The following is a 19,186-nucleotide window of genomic DNA, read 5'->3' on the forward strand; positions in this document are numbered from 1 at the left end:
TTTCAACCAAGTAGATCGTGTTTTGCAGCCTTTAGTTCAACTTTTGCAGCATTTTAATTAAGCCAGATCACCTAAGGCACCTCAACTTTTGCTCTGTATCTTTTTGGGCACGGGCAGCTCAAAACTGTGCCCGTGGTTTTGAGAGGGAGTTGGAACTGTGTATGCATTTTAGGGGTCTCCTGTCCTTGCCACCCCACACCCTCCTGCTGCCTGAACGCTGCCCTCAGGCAGCTGCTGGAAGCAGGGCTGCCCTGCTCCTCCCTCTTCTGTGGTGTCACCTGAGTCACCCTCACGGAGGGACTCTCACCCACCATGATGCAAAGGGGCTCAGAGTCAGCAGGGTTGTCCCTGCCGAGAGGGATCCTTCCTGTTGCCCCTGAGCAGGGAACACTCTGGTGTCCCAGCAGCAGCTCCTGCCCCCCTGCAAGCCCTACAGGGCTAACCCTAACCCTGTAGGGTTAGGGTTAGAGACCCCTACAGGGTCTCTGTAGCGGCAGTGCCTGGTGCTCGTGAGCCCAGCCCTCCTCCCTCCCCTGTATTAGGAACAGTCGGTGTTCCTGCAGAGTTTGTAGTGCAGTCACAGTTCACAGGAAGAAGTGACAAGTTCCCGGTTGCTCAGTTGTCAGTCACAGAGGCACTGTTTGCCCTGAGACAGGGGCACCAACCAGCAGCACAGAAGGATCCCGTGGCCATGTCCTGAAGTCTGAAGTGCTGTGGCCTCTGTCTTGAACCATGTCAGTGACCTTCAGGGCCACCCAATAAGCCCATAATGGGGGACATACAAGAGGTGTGTCGGGAAGCCTGTAAACCCCAAGTATCTCAGCCCATGGAGAAACGGGGAGGGACCAGTGCTTGGGGCAAAGGGGATAAAAGAGGTTGATGCCTCCACTGAGTTGATGGATCTCACTGAGATTTTTTCAGTGATCACTCCCTTTTATTCAAATAAAAGTTTATTTTTTTAGTTAGCTCCTCTGTGTCCTGGCTATTTATGTGTTTCCCAATACCTGGAATTTTTGAAGGAAAGGGAAAGGGAAAGGGAAAGGGAAAGGGAAAGGGAAAGAGGGAACAGAAATTCAGGGTCCTGGAGGTGCTGCCCTGGTTTGGAAGCTTTCACAACTTTCTAGAAGTGGGTCAAAGGCTTGACAGCTTCCTCTGTATCTTGCATGCAGCCTGGATTTCTTTGAAAAATACTTCCTCCAAATGGAACACAACAGTACCTTTAGGACATCCATCCCCCAAAAGGATAACTCAGAACATTAAGAATAAAAAATTGCATCCCCCCAATAGTCAAGATAAGCTTGTACTTATTTCCTAAAAGCATCCCTGTGTGGTGTCCCCCCATTTTCTATCTGGCAAGAGTTTGGAGGGGGTGCTTTGTCAAGGGAAGCCCTGGAGGCCCATTGCACATGGGTGGGGCTGCAGTGTGGGGGTGTAGGGTTTTGATTCTTTGGTTGCCAGGGGCCACTCCTGGGCAGAGAGGATCGTTCAGGAGCTCACAAAGGAGGTGTTCCCATGGGGGAGCTCTGCAGGGTCCCAGCAGCAAATGCCCCAGTGAGGCCTGGGCTGTGGGGGAGTGTGCAGGGGGAGGAGGCTGGGCCAGCCCAGGGCCGGGGCAGAAAGGCTGCCCCAGGGAGGGGGTTCTGACCCTGCAGGGCCAGCCCCAGTTGCCTGGGCCCCTGTCTTTGCAGGACCACATCCCCCAAAGCAGTGTCAGCTCCCTATGTGCCAGCCCCAGGCAAGGCCCTGTATGTGTGTGCCCTGCAGGCCTTGGCTTTGGCAGGAGTCCTTCTGGGGCTTGTGTAAGGGGTGGTGAGTGCAGGGGGAGTGAGTGGGCTCCTGGTGGTTTGAAGGGGAGGGGAGCTTTGGCCACATGGTTTTTCTCCCTGCAGTGCCAAACAGCATCTCTGAATTCTTCCTATGTCACCTGACCTTGCTTCCACTGGGCACACACCTTCCTTTTTTGCCTTATCTCCAAGACAAGATCCCTGCTCAGCCAAGCCGCCTTCTGTCTCACCTGCTTGACTTCCAACATTTGGGAATTGCTGCTCCTGTGCCCTTAGGAGGTGATGTTTGAGAAGTGACCAGCAGTGATGGCCCCCAGCACCTGCAAAACCATTTTCCCAGGGGACCTTCCTTCCTAATTCCCTGAGCAGCCTGAAGTCTGCTCTCCTCATGGCCAGAGCTGAGGTTTGGCTGGCAGTTTTTCTCCTGTTAACAGAGATTTTTAACTTGATCACTTTGAGGTCACTGTGGCCAAGATGCCCCCAATCTCCACTTTGCTCACAAGATCCTCTCTGTGGACAAGCAGCAGATCAAGGAGGGCATCTTTCTAAGTCAGCTCCTCTAGGACCTGTTCCATAAAGTTGTCATCCAGGTTTTTTAAGGAATCTTCTGGCCTGGGTTGTATCATTTGTGTGATGCTCCCAATTAATTTCTGGCAAGTTGAAGTCCCCCATAAGGACAAGGGCAATTGACTTGGAAGTGTCTTTAGCTCCTCAAAGAATAATCCATCGGTGTCATTGTTCTGGCTGGGAGGTCTAGAGGAGACTCCCATGGTGATATTGGCATTATTTGTCTGCCCCAAGGCCCCCCCTGGGAAGAACTTGGAAGTTTTACTGGAGCCACTGGGAGCAGCTGAGCAGGGGCAGAGAGACAACGGGGAAGGGGGAGACACATGATGCCCCCCAAAATCATCAGGGGGACAGGGGGTGTCCAGTCTGGGCCTGAGGCCATGGGGAGGGACTGTGGCCACCGCTGGCTCAGGACCTCTGGGCAGAGAGAAAAAGGGGTGACACCAAGGTTGGGGGGTCCCCTGGGGGGGCACACACACTCCAGGGAGAGGAGGACATGACCCCTGGGGACCCTCCTCACCTTCTGGTGCAGGTAGAAGCCGAGCCTCAGTGCCAGGAAGACGAAGCCCAACATGAAGCCCCGGACCCCCGTCAGCATCTTGCTGTGGGTGGTGTCCAGCAGCATCTCTGGGGGCCTGGGGGTGTCAGGAGCCCCCAGAACATCTCACAGACCCCCCCACGACCTCCTAAATTTCATCCTAGTCGCCCCCAGCCCACCCAGGACTCCTGAAACCTCTTTCAAGTCCCTACCCAGCTCCCCTAGGAATCTCCAAACCCCCTCCTAGCCCCTCCAGCACCATCCAACCACACTCCCTGTTGTCCCCGGTCCCCTGAGGAGTCCCCAAACCCTTTCCCAGTCCCTTCTCGGACTGCCCAGGAGCCCCCAAACCCCTCTCTCATCCTCCCCATTTGCTCAAATCACACCCCTAGTCCCCCTCCTGGCTCCCCTCAACTCCCTCCCAGGTACCCCCAAGACCCAAAAACTCCCTCTCAGTTGCCTCCAGGACCCCCCAAAGTCTGTACCAGTTACCCCAAACATCCCCCAAGCTCCTTCCCAGTTACCCCCAGGACCCCCATCTGCGGCTCAGCTTTGGGGTCCTGCAAGATCCAAACATCCCCAACCGCCCCCCAGGAAAAAAACAAACAGACACCCCCAAGATATTTGGGGCGAGCTCCCCCTCCCCGGTCACCTACGTGATGCGGATCCGGGGTGGGGGGGCGATGCTCCTCCCCTTCCTCCTGCTCTTCCTCTTCCTCCGGCTCCTCCTCCTGTTCGTTCCGCACGGGCGAGGCGCTCTCGGGTGAGCGGCGGGGGGGACACGATGGGAAAGAGGGGAGAGGGGGAAAAGAGCGGGTGAGACCCCCAAACTGAGCAAGAAAGGGGGTGGGTCACCCCCAAAGGGAGCTGGGGGGGAGCCGGGGTTTGGGGGAACGATGGGAAAGGGGTGGGAGAGGGGAGATAAGGGGAGGTGGGACAGCGGGAAAGGGGTTCCATTGGGGCCCCTTCGTGTCCCCATCCCTTGGGCCCTGGAGAGGGGGGAGCCTGGAGAGAGGGGACCCCCGAGACCCCTGTCCCGAGCCAGCGGTCGGTGCCGTGCTGTTCGTTCTGAATTCCCGTCAGGCTGAACAAAGACCCGCTCCCGTGTCAGGAGCTCTTGTGTTTTCTTGTCCCCAGCACTTCCAGGAGCTCCCCCCACATTCCCAAAGTTCTGCCAGGCGCTGGCTCGCAAGGCCCAGCACAGCCCCCCAATCCCCCCAATGCCCCCCAAAGCTCGGCGCGGGGGTGAGGTAGAACAGGAGAGCCGGGCTGGGCCCGGGGAAAGGCCGGGAAGGGAACAAAGAGTGGCCCCGGGGCTTGAATCCCGCGTTGGTGCTGCCGCGGGGCTGGGCCGGAGCTGGGAAACAGGGACGGGAAAGAGAGAAGAGGGAAGAAAGAGGCAGAGGAAAGAGAGAGAACAACGAAAGCGAGGGGACCCGATCCACTCCCTTTTCTCGTTCCCCTGGTGCAGCGTCTTGTGTAAACAGACTTCTGGGGCGTTTGTTCCCTTGGGCACATCTGTCCCTTCCCCAGGGAGTGAGTCGGGTGGGCTGAGCCCGAGTCTCAAGGCAGAGCAGGGAGTTCATAGAACCAGGGAATGAGCTGAGTTGGGAGGGTCAGGATCATCGAGTGCAACTCCTGGCCCTGCACAGGACACCCCAAGAATCCCACCCTGTGCCCGAGAGCATTGTCCAAATGCTTCTTGAGCTCAGACAGGCCTGGTGCTGTGACCACTTCCCTGGGAAGCCTATTCCAGTGCTCAGTCACCCTCTGGGGGAAAAAACCTTTTCCTAACATCCCACCTAAACCTACCTGACTCAGCTCCAGCTGTAGAGTCCTGTCACTAGTCAAAAGAGTGAAGAGATCAGTGCCTGCCACTCCACTGCCCCTCAGGAGGATGTTGAAGACCCCACTGAGGTTCTCAGTCTTCTTTTCTCCAGGCTGAACAAACCAAGTGCCCTCAACCACTCCTCATAAGGCCTTCCCTCCAGATCCTTCCCCATCCTCATGGCCTCCTTTGGACGCTCTGTTATGGCTTCATGTCTTTTTTATATTGTGGTGCCCCAAAGTGCCCCAGAACTTGAGGTGAGGCTGCCCCAGTGCAGAGCAGGACAATACCCTCCCTGGCCCGGCTGGCAACGCAGGGCCTGATGCCCCTCAGGACCGTGTTGGCCCTCCTGGCTGCCGGGGCACTGCTGACTCATGGCCAACTGGTCACCAACCAGGACCCCCAGGCCCCTTTCCTGCAGCTGCTCTCCAGCCTCTTGTTCCCAGTCTATACACACAGCTAGGGTTGCCTGGAGGAGGAGGAGGAGGAGCAGGTGGAGGAAGAATGCAGCAGGAGGAGGAGTAGTGGGAGGAAGAGCAGGGATAGCAGAGGAAAAGGAGCAGGAAGAGCAGGAAGGTTGCTGTTCTGCTGCTGACTGTATCCACAGCCCCCCCACCCCCGGGAGCATCGCCCCTCCCTCCTGCATCCCAAAGGTGACTGGGGAGGGGGAGCTCACCCCAAATGTCTTGGGGGATTTCTGGGGGTTTTTTGGGGGGGACACGTTTGGATCTTTGAAGACTCCAAAATGAGCTGCAAATGCCCCTCGGGGGGATATTGATGTTCCCATTAGGTGTTTTTTGAGGGTCCCCAAAAAACTGCCGGCAGAGTCCCAGCAGTGGGTGGGAGGATGCGTGTCCCCACCCCCCGCAGTGGGGGTTGGTGTTCCTGGGTCAGGCCCTTCATTGCCAGCCTGGAGCACGGAGAGGGGGGACCCCTGGGACCCTGAAATGGGGACCCTGGAGAGGGGACCCTCAGGACCCCCAGCAGTCTGGAGCGGGGACACTGCAGAAAGGGGAGACCCCTGGGACACCAAAGTAGGGATCCCAGAGAGGGGAGATCCCCAGGATTCCCAGGATCTCCAGCAGCGTGAAGAAGGAAGGACCCCAGAGAGGGGGGACCCCTGGGACTCCTTGCACCCCGTAGCAGAGAATGAGGGGAGAAGGTACCCCTGGGACCCCCAAAACCCCCAGCATCCATAAATGGGGGGAACCTGGAGAAGAACTGCCCCCAGAATCCCAAAGGGAGGGGACCAGAGAGGAGGGACCCCTGTGTTTCACAGCACCCCTTACAGCCTGGAGACAGGGAACTCCCAGAACCCCAAAGTGGAGAGACCAGAGAGGGGGAACTACTTGGGAGGGTTTTATTTCACTGAATCTTGAACTTTTGGAGTTTTTTGGGGGTGAATCTTGGTGTTTTGGAGGTTTTTTGGGCTAAATCTTGGTATTTGGGGATTTTTTTTTTTTGATGACTTCATATTTTGAAGGTTTTTTGATGAGTATTGATGATTTGGAGGGGTTTTTAGCTGAATCATAACCTTTTGGGATTTTTGGGGCTGTGTCAGTGTTTTGGGGATATTTGTTGGGCTGAATCTTGGTGTTTTGTAGGTTTTTGTGGACACAAGATGCCTGGTGACTTCTAGAGATGGACTTGGGCAGGAGGAACCTCCAATTCACACCTTGTTTTTCCCCCAAAATAGGATTTCTCCTTCCCAAAGCTTGGCCAAATAGAGGAGGAGGCTGCGAGGAAGAGGAAGATGCCACAGGACCCCCAGGCAGGTGAGGAGGAAGTCAGTGCCCCTTTGCCCCTGTTTTGTCCTGTATCTCCCAGCCGAGCATGGCCCCCAGCTGCAGGACAACCCCGCTGCCGCCACCGTCCTGCCGGGGACGGATCTGGGGGGATCTCCTTGCCCTTCTCTCTGGCAGAGTCAAATCCTCTCCCTGTCCTTCTTCCTTCCTATCCTTCCTTGCTTTCCTTGTTCCTTTTGTTTCCTTCTTCCTTTTCCTTCCTTCTCCTTTTTCCTCCCCCTCTTTCTTCCTTGTGCTTTTTCCTTGCTCTCCTTGTTCCTTCTCCTTCTTCTCCTTCCTTCTTCCTTTCTCTCCTTACTCCATTTTTTTCCTGTTCCTTCCACTCCTTCTTCCTTTTGCTTGTTTCTTCTTCTCCTTGCACCTTCTTCTCCTCCTTCCTTCTCCTTTTTCATTCCTCCTCTTCTTCCTTCTTTTTCCTTTCTCACCTTCTTCCTCTCCTTTTTCCTTTCTCACCTTCTTCCTCTCCTTTTTCGTCTCCTTGCTCCTTCCTCTCCTTGCTTCCTCCTCAACTTGTTCCTTCCTCTCCTTCATTCCGTCTTCTTGTTCCCTTTTCTCCTTCTTCCTTCTCCTTGTTCCTTCCTCTCCTCTGTTCCTCCCTCTTCTTGTCCTTCCTCCCCCAGACAACAACTTGAGGACAGAGACCATGGAGGACAAATCCCCCTGGCAGAACCTCATGGAAGAGGCTGTTTTGAACAGCTCCACTGTGCGGGAAGGCAACGGGGAGGAAAAGCCACAAACATTCCCCATGGGAAAGGGCTCCAAACCCACTCCATGGTGCTCCGAGGAGGAAAGACCCCCCGTGTGCTGGGAACGTGGCTGGAGCTTCAGCCAGAGCTCTCATCTGGTGGTCCATGAGCAGCTTCACAGCAGAGAGAAGCCCTTCACGTGCTTGGAATGTGGGAAGAGCTTCAGTTGGAGGTCCCACCTGATCCGCCACCAGAAGATCCACACCGGGGAACGACCCTACACATGTGGGGAATGCGGGAAGAGCTTCAGTCAGAGCTCTGACCTGGTGGTCCATCAGCGTCTTCACACCGGGGAACGGCCCTACAAGTGCTTGGAATGTGGAAAGAGCTTCAGCAAGAACTCCAGCCTCACATACCACCAGCGCTTCCACAGTGGGGAACGGCCCTACAAGTGCTTGGAATGTGGGAAAAGCTTCAGCCAGAGCTCCCACCTCCTCACCCACCGCCGGCTGCACACAGGGGAACGGCCCTACAAGTGCCTGGAATGTGGGAAGAGCTTCAACCGTAGCTTCAGCCTTGTCATCCACCGGCGTGTCCACACCGGAGAACGGCCCTACAAATGTCCTGAGTGTGAGAAGAGGTTCCGGACCAGCTCTGATCTCCTTCTGCATCAACGAATGCACACAGAGGAGAGGCCCTTCCGCTGCACCGACTGTGGGAAGGGCTTTGTCCGCAGCTCTGACCTCATTAAGCACTGGCACATCCACACCGGGGAGAGGCCCTACAGGTGCTTGAAGTGTGGTAAGAGCTTCAACCAGAGCTCTGCCTTGACCTCACACCAAAGGACCCACCGGTAAGGGAAACCATCCGAGTGCTCCAACTGCAGAAAAAGCTTCGTCCGCTGCTCCAACTCCATCACCCATCGGAGGACCCATGTTGGATGATCCACAGTGACTCACATTGGGCAGAGACCTGGTGGGTAAAGGCCTGTTGACTAACGTTTCTGGTGACCCATGTTCCTTGTAACCCACTGTGGTAGTGCTTTACCCCCCCCCAGGCCTCGCTATGATCTGAGAAATGCTCGTTAGGCCTCAGCCTTGATGAACAGTCCCTGGGCTGAGCTGCTCTTGAGCTGCTCAGAAACACTGTCTGCTCATAGGAACTGGTGCTGTGTAATGAGCTCCTGCTTTTCTTAACCAACGGCCTTGGAAACTTGTTTTTCTTGCCTGAAGAACAACCCAAGTAGAATCGTATTTTTGTTCTCCAACTTTCAGAGAAAGTCCCTAACCTGAACTGGGGCCAGGATGGACAATTCCTGTGCCTTAAAGCCCCTTCTGCGTGGACCCCATAACCAGTGGTGCTGATTGAGACCCTTTGAGCTCTCTGAGGCCGCAGCAGCTGCGACAGCAACCTCCCTTTGCTTGGGCCTCTCAGAACCCCCAACTACGACGGATTAGTGGGACGGGGGAGACCTCCAGGCCTTAGGCTGCTAGCCCCATTACCTGCGAGGTGAATGCCCTTCCCCCCGCCCCAGCACGTGGCCGGCAACCCCACAAGGAGCCCACACAAACCACCAGGGAGGGACGGACGAAAGAGAAAGTTTATTGTGGGGAAGGGGTTTATAAGGCTTTTAGGAGGGTCAAAAGGGGGCCAATCACAAGTTCAGGGGCACAGAAAAAAACAATCAGGTAAGGGGTCAACAGCCAACAGGAAGGGGTTAACAAGGACCAATAAGAAACACCTCAGAACACTTTCCCAGGACACCTTGTATGAGAGACAAGTCCCCCACAGGGGGTGTTGGGAAGAAGAAACAGTAACCTTGCAGAAAATACAAAAAGCCATTTTGAAAACATGTTTAAACCACATTAAAAACTTCTGTCTCCATAACGTTTGAGCTGTTTTCCTCTTTCTCCTCACCAGTCCATCTCTGACAGGACTTCTTCCATCCTGCATATGGCAAATCCATTGCCACACCCAACTCTCCCATTTGCTGCATTCGGAGGATCCCGACTGACAGCAGATCCAGGGCTGATCCCTCTCACTCCTTGAGGCTCAGCCGTTCTTCTGAGAATGTGCAGTGGCATCCCAAGGGAGGATTTTCCTGAATCCCAAGGGAATTGTTCCCAGGTACCTTGTCCAGACTCTTTCTGTCTGTGTGAGTGTGAATCTGCCATAACAAATGTCCCGGGAACACTGCTCTCCTGGATTCTTCAGCACTTTGGATTTGTAAGTCAGTCAGGCCTGTAAGTGAGTTACTGTTACGGTGTTGTAAATTCTATATGAATGCTTTGCTAAATTGTTTGACTTCAGTTATCAGTTAAGTGCTGTTAAGTTAAGTGCTGTTGGGCCTCTAGGCATAAACTGTTGATCAAGTTCAGGCTCAGTTTAGCATGGTGGCAGCTGCGGCAGGGGCCTGACCCTGCCCAAGACGGCTGATGCCACCTGCCCACTCCAAACTGGGCTGTACTGGTGCTCCCAGTGCTGTGTGGGCCAGGGCCACTTTTGGGAACCCCCCCGGCATTGTCCGGCTGCTTTTGGGGTGTCAGCACCTGCCTAGCACTGGGGATAGGCTGTGTGGGAGGAGTTGGGGCCGGACTGGTGGTGCTGGGAACTCCCCCGGCTGCGGGCAAGGGGAACTCGGGGGAGCGGGAAGGGGGGAGACAGTGGGAAAACAGGGCAAAAGAGGGAGTGGGACACCCAAACCAAGCGGGACAGGGGTGTGACAACCCAAACCAAGATCAGTGATGGCTGGGGATTGTGGACGATTGGAAAGGGGGAGGAGAGAGAGGAAAAGGTGGGGCTTTGGACCATCAAAATGAGCTCAGAGGGGCTAGGTCACCAAATCCAAGCAAGGTGAGGGGGGATACCAAGCTGTCAGGGGAGCTGGGGATTGTGAGGATGATGAGGAAGGGGTGAGACAGTGAGGAAAAGAGTTGGAACAGCGGGCACAGGTGTCCCATGGGGGTCCTGTTGCAGGATGCTCTGCCTGGAATGGGGTAAAACAACACCAGCAAGGCCCTGTTTGAAAAGCCCTCAGTGGGAAATTAAGAAGGGCGGGGAGGAGGTTGTCATGCTGTTTTGGGGACTGAACAAAGCTAAAACCAGCCTGACTCATCAATCCCTAAGTTAAACATCCTGAGAGTGAGAGAATATTTGGCAGACCTTGTAAAATATCTGGATATAAAGGAACAAACAAGTGACACCGCTGAGAACCTCTCCAAAGCTGCTGAGCTGGCATAGCCTGGACACACCTGACTGACAGTCCAGCACTTTATACTAGAAAAGCCCAGTCCCAAATTTTAAAGGCAGGGTCTTCTGACATATCCCTTCTTGGGATTGTGTGTGGAGATTCCTGCCTGAAGTGGGGACGTCCCTCAAAGTCACTCCTCAAGGCTAAGCCAAAGAGATTTGCCTAAGGTCTTTGGTCTGGGTGAGTGACATCAATCTCTACTTAATAATTGGTTTTGGTTAAATGCAATTGCTTTGGTACAGTTGCTTCAATATTGCTTCCTCGTGCACTATATTGCAACAGTTGTTATAGCTGCTATACTGGGTAGTAAATAATTCTGATTAAGATATTTTTACTTAATCATTATCATAATAAATCCTATATATATTTATATAAATATATCTGGTTTGTAGTCCAGACCTCTGGGATATCACCATGGAAGCCCTGTCACTGCATGGGACATCACAGCTCTTTAGCAGCATAGACACCTCTGTTGTCACCATGAAGCCTCTGTGAGTGCCTGTGGCAAATTGGCTCCTTAGCAACCATCACAATTTCCTGTTGCTGTGGTCAGTTTCCATGACAACCATCACCAGGATATGTTGCTCATGCATGGCCCACGGCAGCTCCATGGAGATGCAACCACCCCGGGGTGGTTGCCATGGGAACAAGCTGAGTCCTGTAGCCAGAGTCCGTTGCTATGGCAGCGATTTACGATCCTATACCGCTTGTCAGTTACCACAGCACCCATCAGTGGACCCCTTCCTAAGTGTGGTGCCATGGCAACCACGATTTGGACCAGTTGTGATAGTTGGTTGCCATGGAAACCTGCATTAGGGCACATTGCTATGGGTTTGTGCCATGGAATTCTGGGTCTGTGACGTTTCCGTGGCAGCTTGGGTCAGCTGTCCCAGCAATCATCATAGAACCCCATTGCCAGAGACTGTTGTCATGGACACTTGCACTGAGACCTGTTGCTAAGTCTGGTTGCCATGGCAACCATCAGAAAGACCCATTGCTATGGCGGTTGCTATGACAACCTGCAGGGAGACTGTTGCTGCAGTTTCCATGGCAACCATCAATAAGTCCATTGCCAGGGACCTCAGTCGTGGACACTTCCATGAGTTGTTTGCCATGGAAACCATCCCACAATCTTATTGAAAGATTGGTTGCCATGGCAAGCAATATAAGAATCCATTGCTAAGGTTGGTTGTCATGGCAACCATCCCAATGCCCTGTTGCTGCGGCAGGGGCACAGCACTGACCCTGTGAGACCTGGTGCTGGGGAATGGGCACTGGGAGATGATTTGGGCTGGGAGGGAGTAAGTTTCCTTCCAGGGGGCTTCTCTGGGACTGGGCTGGGAACAGGGGGGAAAATTCTGGGAGGTTTTTGTTTCTGCCCAGAGCCAAGGCCTTTCCTGCTCCTCATCCTGTCCTGCCAGCAAAGGGAGATGGAGGTGCACCAGGAGTTGGGAGGGGACACAGCCATGACAGGTGACCCCAACTGACCCCAGTGATGTCCCAGACCATGTGCCATCACTGTCAGGTGTGGAAAAGGAGGGCAGACTGGGGAAGGAGGGAACACTGGGAGCGATGGTGTCTGTGTCCCGAAGTCACCATTCCCTGAGGTGGAGCCCTGCTCCCATGGGGATGCTGAACACCCCCCTGCCTGTGGGAAGCAGGGAGGGAGTTCCTGATTTTTGCTGCCCCCATGGAACTGTCTGTGCCTCAGCCCAGGAGTTTGGTCCCTTTTGCTCTCTGGGTTGTACCCCGTCCTGCAGGTGCTCAGACGTTGCCACAATTAGCGATGGAACCAGGTGTGAGGGGCAGTGCTAGAGAAACAGACTCAGAGAGACATCGGTAGGGACTGTTGCCATAGCAACCAGCACTTGGACTATCAGTCCATTGCCAGGGACTCTTGCCATGGCAACCAGAACCATTTCTTGTGACCTAGGGCTGTTGCCATGGCAACCATCCCTCAGTCCATTGCCAGGGACTGTTTCCATGAACACCTGCCCTGAGACCAATGACCAGGGCCAGTTGCCATGACAACCACCATACAGGTCCATTGCTATGGTTGGTTCCTATGGAAACCATCTCATGACCCATAGCTATGGCAGTTGCTATGGCAACATTCCCACGAGCTGGTTGCTGAGGTCAGAAACAATCACAGTCCAGTTACTGGAGTTGGGTTACTGTGGGAACATTCACTGAAATTGGTGGCTATAGCTGGTTGCCATGGCATAGTTAAACGTGGCAACTATGCCATGGCATAGTTAAAACCCATTACTGGGGACTGCTTCCATGGAGATGTGAGCTGAAACTCTTTGATATGATTAGTTGGCATGGCAACCATTAGAAGACTTGTTGCTGGAAACTGGTTCCATGAACAATTAAACAGAGACCCATTGCTATGGCAGTGGTCTCCATGGCAACCAACAAATGACCCGTCACGATGGTGGTTCGCCATGGTAACTTCCTCCAATGCTAGTTGCTGAGGACTTTTGTTATGGAGACTTCCACTGGGTCCAGTTACAAGGGGTGGTTGCCATGGCAACCTGCACAAAGACCTAGGGCTTGTGTTGGGTGGCGAGGTAACCTGCACTGAATTTCTTGATGCAGATTGGTTACCATGGCAACTGTCATAAAGCCCCATTACAAAATCTTGGTGCTATCACAGCTTCCTCTTCCATGTGTTGCTGTGGTTGGTTGCCATGGCAACCATCATCAAACCCTTTCCTACAGCCCATTGCCATGGGCAATGCCACTGAGATTCATTGCTGAGGTCAGTTACCATGGCAACCATCCTAAATTCCCATTGCTATGGTCCGTTACTGCAGTGTCCTGCTTACAGAGAAGGGGGTGGAGTTTAGTGCAGTGTGGGGATGACCAGGTATTTATTCCACATCCATGTCATCACTGGGAATGTGGTTTGGGCAGGAAAAGCCAGGGCTCTGGACACAAAGTACCCCATCCTGCTTTGCTCTCTCTGGTGGAGGGACTGTCAGCATCAGACCTGTGCTTCCTGTCCTCTGCCCCACTGGTTCCCCCTCCCATTTTCTCCGGAGAATGACAATGGACCTCTGATGCTGAAAGGGACAGAGAGGAAAAACATAATCGGCAACAGTGCTGAACCAACAGCTCCTGCAGGGAAGCTGCCAGCAGGGACAGAGTGGTGACAAGGTGATCCCCCCTCAGGCTGAGCTTCTCAAGCGAGAGAAAAGGAGGCCTGCACAGGACTGAGCCTCAAGGAGCGGCTGCATGGCACTATCAGGACGGCCCAACTCCTGGGGTTTGGTTTGTCCTTGTTTTCATTGTTTTCAGGCTGAGGGGATGGGAAATGTTAGCCTTGGCACATTGCTGTGTTAGCTCCCTGAGCACATTGCCTTAATTTCCCAAATACCACTTGGCACAGCATGCGGGAGCTCCCCCACCACATTGCCTTTGTCTGGGGACACTACGCAGACACATCCCACGAGGAGCACCTGCCATCTTGTTTGTGTGCCCAGTGGTGAATACCTTTTGGGGGTTAAACACTTTCTTTTTTTGTATACTTTTGCTCTTAATATTGCTGTTGTTACTGTGCGTGTCTTATTCCATTGCTGTGTGCTTTCAGAAAATTGTTATCTGAACCCACAGTCTCTCCTTTTTTGTCCATCCCTTACCAAAAGGAGTGGGAGAAGGGGAGTGACTTATTTGGATTTTAATTTCCTGCTGATGTTAAAACCAGCACACCCGTCATGCACCAGCCTCAGGAAAGATGGAATAATGCAGTGGACTGGTAAAGAGGAGACTGAGAGTAGTGGGTGGTGGGACTTGCAAACATTGGGATCCACATTTAGCAAAGGCCACCTGATCACTCAACTCTGGGGGATCTGCCCATTGGGCTGGCTCTGCCAGCCAAAACTTTTATGTACCGTACAAAGGGATAAAGTTCCTGCAGTGCACATTAAAAACATGTTGGGGAAAACAGTCTGGGTTATTCCTGCCTCAGGCAAAGGCAAACCCACCCATGGGATTGATGTTGTTCAAGGACACGGGTCCACTTGGTGGATATTTCAGGAGGATAGGAAATGCAGTGTGTGCCTTAAGGGGATTTGATTTTGAGTGAGAATAACCAATGCATAAAACTGTATAATGTTAATAACACTATGCATTCTCACTTCTGTGCTGGCTGTTTGCCATGTCAGGGGCATTACAATAAAAATCACTGAGAGTAATGAACAATGAACTTTGATGAGACCAGACAAGTAGAATGGTGATGGAACAAGAACTGGTTTCAACATGGAACAATCCAACACTAGACACCATTTTTCCAGTCCTGACAGAGTATTATGTCAGATGGAGCCCAAAGTCATGGGCTAAATGAACTCAACAGAGTTTTATAGACATAGTTCATACACTAAACAATGAGATCTGTGAGTTTATATCAAATTACAGAAAAGGTGGTGATGGAATGTATTGGAAAAGGTGGGAGCAGGCATGACGTAAATGGTATGGAATAAGGGGTGGACACTGTCCTGGTCTTGGCTGAGATAGTGTTAATTTTCTTCCTAGAAGCTGGTCCAGTGCTGTGCTTTGAATTCAGAATGTTGTTTGTTGGCTCCCGTGCTGAGCCCCACATGCTCCCCTGAGTCCAAAACTAAAAGGAGAGGAGAAAAACCTGTTGGTGCAAGTGACAGTTGCAGTCTGGTCGAGAGTGGTGGTCTCAGTCTGGTTGAGAGTGGTGGTCTCAGTCTGGTTGAGAGTAGTGGTCGCAGTCCAGTTGAGGTTCTGGTCCTTCTCTGGATCCCACGAGTGGTACCAGAAGTCCCAAGACCCCAAGATCATATACCTTCAGGTTCAGGCCGGAATGCCCAGTACCCTCAGGGCGGGGAGTTCCACAATGGGTGTGAGGATAGGAACATCCTCCGATCTCACAGGCCTCTTAACACCCAGCTTATAGCCTGAGGGGTCAGGTGTGCTCTGGGCAGCTGCTGCAAATGGTCTATTGTTAACAGTTTCTGGGAAATGGCATGGAGGGTGTAGAATAGACCCTCTGTTTGGGTTACACCCACACAGTGATGAACTTCTCCCAGCTGTTCTAACTAGGACACACGGTAAGTCTCTGGCTGCAGAGCAATGCAGGTGAGTTCCTGGAAGTGTCTCCTACACCTGCCAAATACCACCAGTGACAGGACCTGTCAGGATGGCTCTCCTGGATTTCCTGATGTGCAGCAGAACATACTCCAGACTAGGACTTTCCTGCTGCCCCATCAGAGGGACAGGGCACCTTGTCCCACAGGTGGCTGTGGGATGGGAAGGTGGGGGTGCAGCCAGGAGTGCCCAGGGCTGTCCTGCAGAGCAGGGTCCTGCCCCCCAGGGCTCTGTGTGCTGGGGCAGGGACTCTGCTGCCTGCCAGGTTAAGCTCTCAACCCAGCCAAGGAGCTCCCACGGCCTTGCAGGGAGAAGGTGTGGGTGGAAGGAGTGACCCCTCATGGCAAGGCAGGGATGAGCAGGGCAGGGATGGGCAGGGCAGGGATGGGTCCTTCAGCTGCAGGGTCAGGGCTTCAGCTCTACTTTGTGCCATTTCCCAAGGGCTCTTCTCAGGAAGCACATCCACTCAGAACACCTTCCCCTTCCCAGCCACATCAGGTTGTCTGGGATCTGCTCTTCAGCCCCTGGACACACAGAGCTGCCCCTGGGCAGTGGGGTGGGGATGACCCTGTGAGTACTGGCGAGGAGCTGAGCTGGGCACAGGGAGGGACTGCTGGCAGGAACAGCTCCTCACACAGAGACAGGCAGGGAGTGAGAGGGAGCTGCTGCCAGAAATGCTGGGCAGGAGGATGTGGGCACCTCCCTGCTGTCCCTGTGGCACAGACACCTTCCCCTGAGCAGCTCCTCCCTGGGCTCCTTTCCCAGCCTAAACAGAGCCTGTGTCCTCAGGACCATGGAGGCTCAGGTGGGCATTGTCCTGCAGCAGCCAGAGGCCAGGGAAGGACAAGCCCCTATTTCCATCTGTCTCTGTGTGTCCCCTCTCCCTTGGCAGCAGCACTGTGGCATTTCACTGCCATCCCCTGCTGCCTGGGCTCTCCTTGTTCTCACCCTTGGATTTTCTGAGCTAGTGTGGGGGATTGGGGGTGTCAGGTTCCTGTCCAGACACAAACCCTTTGGGTCCTGCTGTGGGGATGTGTCTGTGGGAGCCAAGTGCCCAAATCCCCTCCCGGGCAACTTCAGGACATGCAACTGTTTTCTGGGCTGTCCTGCAAGGCTGCAGTGTGTCCTCCAGAAGGGCACAGCTCTCCCATAGTATCTCTGTGCTGCCTAGGATCCCCATGGAGAGGACACCTCAGTGTTAAATCCATGGAAATGCTCTGAGCAGCTGCAGTGCTCAGTTTTTGTCTCAGTCTGGAAGGGGAGAGATGAAAAAGATGAGGATTCCCTCAGTCTCTCTTTGGACCTGGATTGCTGGGTGTGAAGTGAGAATGACTGAAGTGGCCATTTCTGTATGAATGAAAAAACTGTATGAATGAGAGAAGCTGTGTGAACATGTATGTATGTAGACTTAGAGATACTTCGTGCTTCATGTGCTTTGAACAAATTGCACTTGCATCACAACACTTGTTCTCTAAGGACCCTTTTCTAGAAATGGAGTTGAATTTCTCCTGGTTACCAATTACATGCAGGCCCTTGGGGAAGTGGGAATAGATGTTCTGCCCGGTTATGCAAAAACCCTCAGGTTAATAAAGTTATTGTTTATCCCAAATACACACAAACCCTTAGGAAATAAAAGTTCAAATTTATGTCAAGCAAATTTCAAGGATTACAGATAAAAGTTCAAATAAATAAGTTTGTTGAAAGACCAAGGTAGGTGGTGAGCTGAATCACTGTGACGCAGTAGTGATTGTTAAAGGGGGTTTATAAAGTTTAAGATGTACCGTTACATGTAATGTTCTGTACTTCTCATAATAATAAAGAAGAGGAGCGATGTAGGAGTCAGGTTACAGGAAGGATGCTGCATGAGGCATCCTGGGAAATGTAGTTCCACCTGCTGGGATAGAATCATAGAATGGATTGGCTTGGAAGGGACCCTAAAACCCATCCAGTTCCACCCCTCTGCCATGGGCAGGGACACCTCCCACTAGGCCAGGCTGCTCCAAGCCCCATCCAACGTGGCCTTGGACACTTGGCCACTTGGATGGGGCAGCCACAGCTTCTCTGGGCAACCTGGGCCAGGGCCTGACCACCCTCAGAGGGAAGAACTTCTTCCTAACCTCTATTCTAAACCTACTCCCTTTCAGTTCAAAGCCATTCCTCCTTGTTGTATCACTACAGGTCCTGACGAAAATACCAATACCTTGCTCAGCCTTCATATGCCAGTCTGGAGAGGCCCAGGGCACTGTTGGGATGTGTATTGTATCTGCTTGACCTGCACAGGTGTCTAAATTCAGGGGATATGGCACCATGGAGGCAACTGTGCCACATCCTGTATCTCTGGCTGACTTGGAGTGAAATTCCTGGCTGAACACAGGCAGCCGTGTGAATCCCACCCTGGATTCAGATGCAGTCCTGGGCAAGGAAGTTTCCAGTGGCACTTGGGTTTCCTGTGGGTGTCCCAAGAGATGATGTGCCCAGGTCTGCTCAGTGGCACACAAGGCTCACAGGCGACACACCTTTTTGTGCAGCAGCTGAACATGGTGTTTGAGGCAGGAAAAGCTCTAAAGCAAGGAAGAGGGAGGGGACAGATCTCGGCCAAGCCACACAGCACAGGATTTTTCAGCTTTGTGTTACCAATGCAGAGAGAGTGGGTGCCCACTGCAGGCAGCAATGAGGGCCTGCTGTGTCAAACAGGGTGCCCTCTGCTCTGCTCTGCTCTGCACTTGGGATTGCAGCTGAGTTGCTCTTAGGAAACTGGAAGGAATCTCTGGTCCAGCTGCCCCTCTTCTTTTGACTTCTTAGGGCAGCTGTGAGATGTGAGGCTTTGGGAAGGGAGGAGCAGAGCTGTACATGGGGCACCTGGAACATCTGCTGCTCTCTTGGCTCAGGACATCAGGGACTGGGTGCAAGGGACTGAGGCAGAGAGGAGGAGCAGAGTACTTTGTTGCTCAGCAGGGCCAGGAAGCTCTGCCCAGAGAAAGGAGATGGTGGAAAGAATGTTTAAGGATTAACTGGGAGCCGATGCCTTGGAGGGTTTCCCTTCCACATGCTCCTGCCCACTGGGTCGGTGACTCCCAGCACAACCTTCCACTGTTCTCCTCTAATTCCGGGCAAACCCAGCACGAGGGGTAAGCAGGAGAGCAAAGCTGAGCCAAGTTCATCGCTGATGGAGCTGCAGGGCTTGGGGCCCCTTGTCCCAGGGACCTGAGCCCACCTGTCCCTGTGTCCCGACACCAACTGAGAACTAAGCGGGGAGAGCAGCTGCAGTTTCAGGCCCTCACACTTGGACAGGGAGATTTCTGGGAGGCAGGAAAGGCAGAACACAAGCTGGTAACTGGTGCAGGATTGAGCTGTGAGGGTGGTTGGCAAAGAAGGAACCACCCAAAGCAATGGTGCAAGGACCTGGTGTGGCCATGGCAGAGCTCCAGGAGTGCGGGTGTGTGGGGATGTTCCCACAGAGTTCTGCATTTCTTCTGCTATGTCTTCATCTTCCAGAAGGTTTTGGAAAAAGTTTTGGAGGTGAGAAGCTCCCTGCAGTTTCTCTTGCGTTATGTCATCTTTGTTTTAATTGAGTATTCAGTTTCTTTCCCTAAGTAGATCTCCATGCCTTTCA

The 19,186-nt window shown here is 53.3% G+C and overlaps 1 protein-coding gene and 1 long non-coding RNA gene across 2 annotated transcripts; one reads left to right on the plus strand and one right to left on the minus strand.

Annotated features, from left to right (window-relative positions):
- Positions 1–932: 932 nt before the first annotated feature.
- LOC135406192 (uncharacterized) lies at positions 933–2,568 on the minus strand. Its single transcript, XR_010426209.1, has 2 exons — positions 2,015–2,568; positions 933–1,194 (listed from the first exon to the last, which is right to left on the minus strand). It is a non-coding gene; the product is annotated as an uncharacterized LOC135406192 (long non-coding RNA).
- Positions 2,569–3,606: 1,038 nt separating this feature from the next.
- Positions 3,607–14,069, plus strand: LOC135406061 (zinc finger protein 239-like). Its single transcript, XM_064640613.1, has 3 exons — positions 3,607–3,705; positions 6,414–6,492; positions 7,143–14,069. Exons 2-3 carry the CDS (start codon positions 6,471–6,473, stop codon positions 8,063–8,065), a joined length of 945 nt encoding a protein of 314 aa, XP_064496683.1. The 5' UTR covers positions 3,607–3,705; positions 6,414–6,470; the 3' UTR covers positions 8,066–14,069.
- The last annotated feature ends 5,117 nt before the right edge of the window (positions 14,070–19,186 follow it).

The sequence above is a fragment of the Pseudopipra pipra genome, chromosome W (genome assembly GCF_036250125.1).
Source record: "Pseudopipra pipra isolate bDixPip1 chromosome W, bDixPip1.hap1, whole genome shotgun sequence".
Lineage (NCBI taxonomy): Eukaryota > Metazoa > Chordata > Aves > Passeriformes > Pipridae > Pseudopipra > Pseudopipra pipra.